The sequence below is a fragment of the Caloenas nicobarica genome, chromosome 1 (genome assembly GCF_036013445.1).
Source record: "Caloenas nicobarica isolate bCalNic1 chromosome 1, bCalNic1.hap1, whole genome shotgun sequence".
NCBI lineage: Eukaryota > Metazoa > Chordata > Aves > Columbiformes > Columbidae > Caloenas > Caloenas nicobarica.
The window spans coordinates 147,717,259-147,725,387 of record NC_088245.1 but is presented as its reverse complement, the minus strand read 5'-3'; the positions used below and the strand labels follow the sequence as shown (position 1 = coordinate 147,725,387).

The 8,129-nt window shown below is 47.6% G+C and overlaps 1 protein-coding gene across 2 annotated transcripts in view; it reads left to right on the top strand.

Annotated features, from left to right (window-relative positions):
• The first annotated feature begins 4,262 nt into the window (after positions 1 to 4,262).
• The window catches only part of TBC1D8 (TBC1 domain family member 8), a 50,322-nt gene continuing 46,455 nt past the window's right edge, over positions 4,263 to 8,129 (top strand). For both annotated transcript variants that reach the window (XM_065630610.1, XM_065630600.1), the window contains exon 1: positions 4,263 to 4,469. In XM_065630610.1, the coding sequence (XP_065486682.1) occupies positions 4,343 to 4,469 (127 nt within the window). In that variant the 5' untranslated portion in view covers positions 4,263 to 4,342. The remainder of the gene's footprint in view (positions 4,470 to 8,129) is intronic.

The window sequence follows — 8,129 nt, the reverse complement described above, 5'->3', positions numbered from 1 at the left end:
TTGTGGCTTCAGTTCTCCAGAAAAATCCCTTCCCCACCGTCAGAGTGAGCAATGGTTTTCAGCCAGAGGGCTGTGGACCTCTGCATTGGCAAGTAGTTTCAAGGGGACATGCCACTAAGAAAAGCAAATGCATTGATGTCTGCTGACAACTGGTCTATAGGAGGCTGAAGCTGTAGTGGAAAACTTCGGAGGTTGCAGAAAATAAAAGGTTAAAACCAGCAGCTGTTGGTTAATCTCTGGAAGACTTTTTTTTGGTCCCCTGGAATAAGTATATTTTAGTTATTTTTCCCTAGGTGTATTAGCCAGAAGTTTGAATTTCTAATGTTATATTTGCTAATGTCTATTATAAGTATAAATAAATTACGGTCCATCTTTAGGTTCTTATTTCATGATAAATGCAAATGAATCTGCCTACGGTCTCCTGCCTGAAAGATCACCCTGTTTGTTTCCCCCAGCCAAGGACATGCATTTTCACCCTAGTTTTCCTACAGTCGCAACATTACTAAAGAACTGACTTACCCAAAACACTTAAATAAATAAAAGGTTTTGACTAATTTAGTCACTGCACCTCACTACAGGAGGTCTGGCTGGGGAGGGGAGCATGGACAACCTGTTTTGGTGGGAGTCCATACGTGCATCAGCTTCAACTATGCAACAGCAAGCCTCAGAGCCTACCCTAGAGCATTGCACACCCTCCTAACTATGTTCAAGCATTATCAGCTCCACTTTGATGTAGGCTCAGAGGGTTTGGTACCTTCTGCAGGATGCCCAGACCCCTGCAGCTGCCTGTTTCCTACCTGTGGAGGCATCGTTCATTTTATGCACAGGAGGAATCTGCCTTCCCCAAGCATCTCGGTGGCATGCAGAATAAAAATTACATATTATGTGCTTGATGGATGAAAAATATGAAGCTGTGGGACATTAAGGGGCATGCTGAGGGCGGGGAAAGCAGCCGGGAAAGCAAAGTTTTCTCTGTGCCTGTCCCTTGCACCCTATGCAATCTGTACTCTGTCTCACGGACGCTTGGGAGCTGTGCAGTTTATTCCAGATATGACAGATGCTGTGCTCTAATGTAGTCTGAATGGCAGACTCCCTGCCTTCTGCTGTTTGGTACTGAAATCTAGGAAAGATACATAGCATCATAAATAACCCAAACACAGTCATTTCAGAGTGCATGTTAAGGGTGGCACAAAGCCAGAAACCCCATTTTCTTTCAGTGCTTTCCTTTCAAATACATCTTCATTTTTTCTAAAACTATTTTTCTACCACCTACTAACCTTAAGTACCTTCAGACAATTGAGTAAGATAGCCCTATCTTTTCTAGATGATACCAGAGAACATATAAAAAGGTCTACAACTTCTCACAGAACCCTGTTTTTTGTATAATAATCTACTAGATTCCTGTCCTACCTGGTTTTATTTACTCCTCTAGACACCAGCTTTATAAAAATATTACCTCACATGAGATTTCAGAAGATCCTCAGATGATTCAAATACTGGCTATGGAAATAGCAAGTACATTGCTGCAGGACTTTCTCCATGAACATAAACCTTTCCTTAGCTGTTGCCAAAGACTATCCAGTTAGCAGGTAGAAGCTGCGCCATTTGATGATGAGACATGTATGCGTGGGGTATTTTTCCTTGCTGTTTTTTGGTTAAATAATATAATAAGCAGGTTCAGCTTTTTTTCTGCAAACCTTTTTGACCTGGAGGCTATCGGCATCTGTTTCAGTGCCTAAGCGGCTGTGTTACTGCTTCCTCATGCCTGCGGATGCCCATCTGCCCAAGGTCAGGAGTGGCACAGAAGAGCCAGGGGAAGGGCATATGTGGATGGTCCCTGGCCCTGCCACAGCCAAGGCCAGGGACCATCCGAAATACCTGCCCTGGCAGCCTACGGAACATGGTGCACGACAAATGGCTTCATGCTCAAAGTGGTTCTGGCAGGTTCATGCATCCTGCTGACTTCTGTGGGAAAGGAGGTGCTCAGGGGTTGGGAGTGAGGGTGGTGGTGTCCTAACACTCATGGGTGTTTTGGCAGTGAGAGCCCTTCTGCAGCCTCCTTGGGATGTCAGGGTATGCCATTCACAACCACATCAAGAAAGAAGTATGCTCCTACTTTCAGTAGCTATGAAGTGTTTATTACAATATGTATTATGAAGCGCTTTCTTTTACGCCGTTGTCCTGGATCAGTTTTCCCTCATCTCATCCATCCTCTTTTTTTTCCTTTCTGAAGCCACTTCCCAGAGGCTCTTTGTTAATTACTTCCCACTGGTTCCATGTGTTGGAAAAGCTGCTTTATTTAAAAAGCATGAATGATACCATTTTGATTGAAATGTCTGCCAGGCCAACTCGGAGGTCATTACAAAGCCCATGACTTTGAAGGAGTACCAGTGGTGGGCTTCAAGAAGAAGCTTGTCTCAAGATGTAATTACAGAGGCAAGTGTGCATGACACTGAGCCTGAAACCAACTGCTTTACTCCTTTGCTACCTCTCAAGCTCAAAAGCACCTCAAAGGTCAACAATCTGTTTCGTCCTCTTCTCAATTCCACCTCAAATCAGCATGCCCAAAAAGCAAGGTTAAGTGTAAAAAAACACTCCAAAGACAATAGCAGAAATTAATATTCAAATATCTGAAAAGGGAAGAAATAGTTACCATCTCACTTCACCGAGCATTTAAACTTTCAAGACTTACGTGTCTTCAGGATTATTTTGGGGGCAGGGGAAACCTCTGAGCTATTCTTATCCTGAAAGAGCATTTTAAATAACCCCATCTTACACTCTCGTTAATTTTTAAATACATTGTTGTGTGGCTGTCCATCATCTCCTTTTAACAGCTTTTATTTTTGTATCAGACAAGCAGTATGCTCGCACTGCTTGCTTGCTATTCTATGTATGGAAACGAAATTGTTGCTTTACACGGGAATTGTAAAGAACACAGACCACACAGTGTTTACTAGACTGCAGCTGAGTACAGAATTTTGCCTGCTAAATGTTCCCACTGGCAGCTGGAAATCAGTCCACGTGGACACCTTCCAAATCGCAGTTAATAATTACTGCTGGCGGTGCTAAGTATCGCACTGCAGCATCAGTCTCAAAGAGTTGGGAAATTCACAACTCACATAACAATAGGTTGAGCTTGGTAAAGTGAAGCTCAGGTTTTTTTCCCTAATCAGCATTCTCTACTAAGAGGGATCTTTGCCCAACTGATGAGTTTGTGATTTAACCCACAGTGACTGGGGTCTTTAATCCAAATGAAGAGTGTGTGAGGTTTAGCAGCCTGCTACTGCAGTGGTTATAAAGAAATTATTTAATATTTGCTGTTAATTGGAAATGGAACATGACTGAGAAAAAGTATACCGGTCATGTTTTAATGGCAATCCGGGTTAACTGAAAGGTAAAATACAGTGTGAGAGGATTACCAGTGTAAGGTGCTGCAGCAGTAACCATTTGTGCAGGTTCACAAACGATCCTACCGACAGCTTAACCACAAGGAGTGCATGATTATTTGTTCGATGAGAAAAAAAAAAAACCTATAAAATTAAGATTCTGACTTTTCAGTTGAGATATGAAGTTTCAAGCACTGGCGTTCAAACATCAAACTAAGTATAGCTGCGAGCTCAGGCTTTAGGCTGTGATCTAGAAGAAAACAGGAAAGTAGAGCTCCCCCCATCCCTCCCCGAAACCACGGCATCCTTTCCTTCCCGCCATCTCTGACGGCCCCCCGCGGCGGGGACCGTGGGACACGGGTGGGGGTGTCCACCTCTGGGGCACATCCCGAGTGTGCCAGCACGGGCTGGGGAGACCTGGGGGCTGGATCCCGACGCCACCGCTGTCAAAAGGCGGGTGACCCCGGCACCGGGCTGCTGTGCGCCAGGCTGCGGTGCCGGTGCGCCGGGATGCGCCGGGATGCGCCGGGATGCGCCGGGATGCGCCGGGGTGCGCCAGCACGCCGGGGTGCCGTGGGCACCCCAATGTGTGGGGCTCGGGGCGTCACGGGACCCCCGAGAGGAAAAGCCGGGGACCCCTTTCCCACTCCTCCTCCCTCCGGCTGGAGTCGCCCCCACTCCGCCATCACTGCCCAGCACCCGGGACTGCGCGGATGGCGGCGACACCGGATCACAAAGCCCCCGGCGCCGCGGGAAGGGCGGCCCGTTCCCCGGGCTCCGCCTTCGGCCCCTCCCCGGCGGCCGAGCCCGCACGGAGGGAGCCGGAGCCGGCGCCGCGCCGCGCCGCCCGCGGGGGGCGATGTGACCCGGGCAGCCGGGGTGCGGGGCGGTGCGGGGCAGGTGGACGGGCTCGGGGGACGGGAGGGGAGGAGAGGGAGACTCCGAGCTGGGGAAAGATGTGGCTGAAGCCCGAGGAGGTGCTGCTGAAAAACGCCCTCAAGCTGTGGGTCACGCAGAAGAGCAGCGGCTACTTCATCCTGCAGCGGCGTCGGGGCCACGGAGACGGCGGCGGCCGCTTCACGGGTACCTGGTGGCGCGGGGGGGTCGGCGGGGCGCCGGGCCGGGTGGCGGGTTCCCCTTGCATCCGCTCGCTTCCCCTGCCTTTGCTCTGCGGGAACTTGGCCGCACCGGGGGACCCGGCGGTGGAGCGGGCTGCCGGAGGCGGGAGCGGCCTCTTTGTTCGGCCGGCGGCGGGGCCCCTCGCCGGGCCGGCTGGGCTCGGCACGGCTCGGCACGGCGCGGGGAATAACGCGGAACGGAGAGACGGGCGGGGGCGCGGAGCGGGCGAGGGACGCCGGCGGCCCGGGGCAGCGCGGCTCCCGCGCCGCGGGCGGTGCGGAGGCTCCCCCCGAGTTGCCTCGGGAGCAGCTTCGTGCTTCTGTAGCCTTGAGCACCGCTGAAGCCACTTTTTATTTTCCCCTCTCTCCCCTCCCGGTGGCTTGCTTAAGCGTGGCTAAGGGCGAGCTCGGAGCCCGTGTGCCGCGGTGCGGAGGAGCCGCGCCGGTGCCGGCGGAGTTGGCTGGGGGGAGCCGAACCGCCGGGGGGTCGGGGGCGGCCCCGCTGCGGCCGGAGCGGGGAGCGGGCGGGGGCCCCTGGGCTCGGCGGCGGGAGGTGGAGGGATGCCGGGGGGCTGCTGGGCTGTGTCCCCGTCCCCACCCCCGCAGACTGGCCGCGACCTGCGCTGGGGCTCGCCCCCCCCGTTACTATGTTGGGAGTTAGATAAATACATATAGGACTTGTGACTTTTGGCCGATACATGCGTTGAGGGGAGGGGGTTGTTAGTTCAGTGTGGTGCAAAAGTGGGTTCTGGCTTATTTTTGTATTAATTATCCTACGACTTGAGTGGCTGTAGATAGGGCATGTTACATCCATCTGGCACTCTAGGTACGCGTAGTGAAGGATAAATATGAAGAACAAGGATTACTCTTTTCCCTCGCAACAGTATAGATCTGTGAATAATTCCAGTGAGAACATTGTGTTAGGCTACGCTGACATTGTAGAGTAACCGAGTAAGGAATTTGGGCCAAACTTTCGGTTCAAAGTGATCAGCAACTGAATTCAAACAAACAATGCTTTGGAGAAAAAAATACAGTTTAATGTGTAATTCTCACTTAAAAGTAGATGAGGCTGGTTTGTACCTTTTAAAAAAATCAGGGTTTTTAAAGGTGCTTTGTATATTTGAAAGAATAGGTATTTTCAGAGTCAGTATGTTCTAGGCAGTTTAAGAAGCTACGTTACCAGGTTTGGTATTTATTTTATTAAAACCTTTTGTTCCTGAACCATTGACCGATAATACTGCTTTCTGCATTTTTTATTTTTTTTTTAATAAGAGCTAGTCCTAGCTGTGGAGTCATAAAGAAGCACAACGCTCAGTTGTGGCTTGGTAGATCCTGTGTTATCAATGTATTACTAATGAAATGCTAGCTGTGATAAGGTTAATGGAAGTTTTGCCGTCGAGTTAAACAACCGTCTACCCACATGTTTTCCCCTGCCCCATGCGTAGAAGTCACAGGGCACTCTTTTGTGATTTTAAGAACGATGTGGATTAATTTTCAGAGTTAAAAATAGCCGTTTACAGCTGCTTGATTTAGGTCCAGGACAATCATGAGGTTCAGATCCACAAATGTTAACTCCTCGTGCCTGAGCTTTCTGCCGCAGAAATTTGCAAGCTTAAGCTGAACAAACTGCTTTTCTTTCTGGTTAAGTTTCAGGTGAATCATTTTGCCGAATCTACAGTGCATGGGCTTGCATAAATCTGTTTTTGGCTGGCAAAGGAAAAGTGCTCCTGTCTCAGACAAAGTTTTCCAAGGGAATGATAAATTCTGACGGTCTTTTAAACCATTTGGAAATGTTTGTGTTTAAAAGGACTTAGAAATTAGAGTTCTATAGTCAAAAAGCAAGTGTGGGGGAGCATTAAGCATAGCTGGAGTTAGATGTATTACATTTTTCTTTTCATAGTTTTTACTTGGGACGAGCGAAATGGAGACCTGTATGGAGAAACAGTTGGGCTTTACTGGTAGCTCTGCTTTCGGTGCAAAGCTTACCTCCTGATTCCTGCTTTACAGGACGGTAGGGACACTGTGTTAGTACCTGCCTTTTCCAAACTGACAGGTACAAAGGGCAATTAAGCACTACCATATTTCAGAGTATGGTCTACCAAGCTATAGAGCTGTAAGCGAGAAGATTTTGTTTGTTTTATTGGGGAACCAAAGCTTAAGAGAGAGCAATATCCATATCTGTTTTCTTTTCCCTTTAGAAACTTGAGCCCTGGCCAACAGCAATTAAGTTTGATGGAAAGGTATATGTTTCAAAGATGTGAAGATCCTGTACGAGAAAGCAAGTGCCATGGTAAAAGGGAATCTCAGAGCTCCTCTGGTGAGGAGGAGGAGGCTGCCTGTGCTCAGGCTGTATTAGACCCATGTGGGATCAGGGGGACAAAACCTCCAGACTAGGTTTCGTAAGCAAAGAGTGCAGGTGGGGCAGTGGACCACTCGGGACATAATTTGCTTTAAACAGGGTGGGTGGACGCTGCCCTTCTGCCTCTTAACTACAACGTGGTATTTGTACTGAACCTGTGAGGGTGTCTGGTTTATGGCCCTGTTCTCATATTTGCATGGGCTTTTTTCTTACAGGACACTTCTATCTCCTGACCAGGGCATTTTGTCCATTATGTAAGTTAGTACAGCTGGAGGGTAAATTTCACGTGGATTTAGTTCCCGAAGGCTGGACTGGAGAATATATCTCACACAAAAGCGCTTTTCTTCTGTATCTACATTTCTTTCTTTGAGTACTGTGTTTCAGTCGGACTCTGAGCAGATGTTTGTAAGAGAGAGACTATATTTACTACTGTTATTTAATTTGGATCCTGGGGCAGTTACTGAATGCACACTGGGCTTGCAAGCAGCAAAAAGTGATGGAGGCTGTGTTTAACTCTTCATTACCTGACCAGTGCCATTCTGCTTTCTGTCTTCCTCAGGATACGCTTTTCACTTAAATATTTAACTTGCCACTTTACCTGGATCTCTACTTGAGAGTTCTGCTCGATCAGAGGCTTAAGAAGTAAATTGCTAATGTTTTAGAAATAATTTACAGAAACAGAGCTATAATTTTTTAACTAATAATTAATTTTAAAACTAATTTGAAGTTATAGATTTAAAAAAAAAATATTTAGCTCATCAATTTCTGTTGGTTCTGCATTTGTTTTGGTTTGGTTGGTTGGTGGTTTTTTTTGTTCTCCTAATTGGACATTGCCTTAGCTATCCCTACAAAAAAGACTTTTGATGTAGCCATGATTACCAGGTCAAAGTTGGCTGGATTTGGTACTTGCTGATATCTTTGTTTCTGAGGTTACATATTAATGACAAGCTCGAGATGCCATCAGTAGTCAAAAATACTGTCAAATCCCTTATGGTGGAATAGTGCAAGATGGTTTAGCCTGTAAGTGAATCACTACTTTCATTTTTATTGGGGGATGTTGAAAGCTTCATTCACCTTCCTGTTTGATTAGATTAGTTTTATATATTTTGACAGCAAAACTACTTCTTTTGGGAGGTGTTGGGAATGATTTCATCGTGAGTGCTTGGACTGAGAGGAGCTTTTCCCTCTTCCCAGGCAGCTAGCTTTGCAGTTGCTGTTTACACAGTACTTCACATTGCACACTCTTAGTATATTAAGACCCACTTA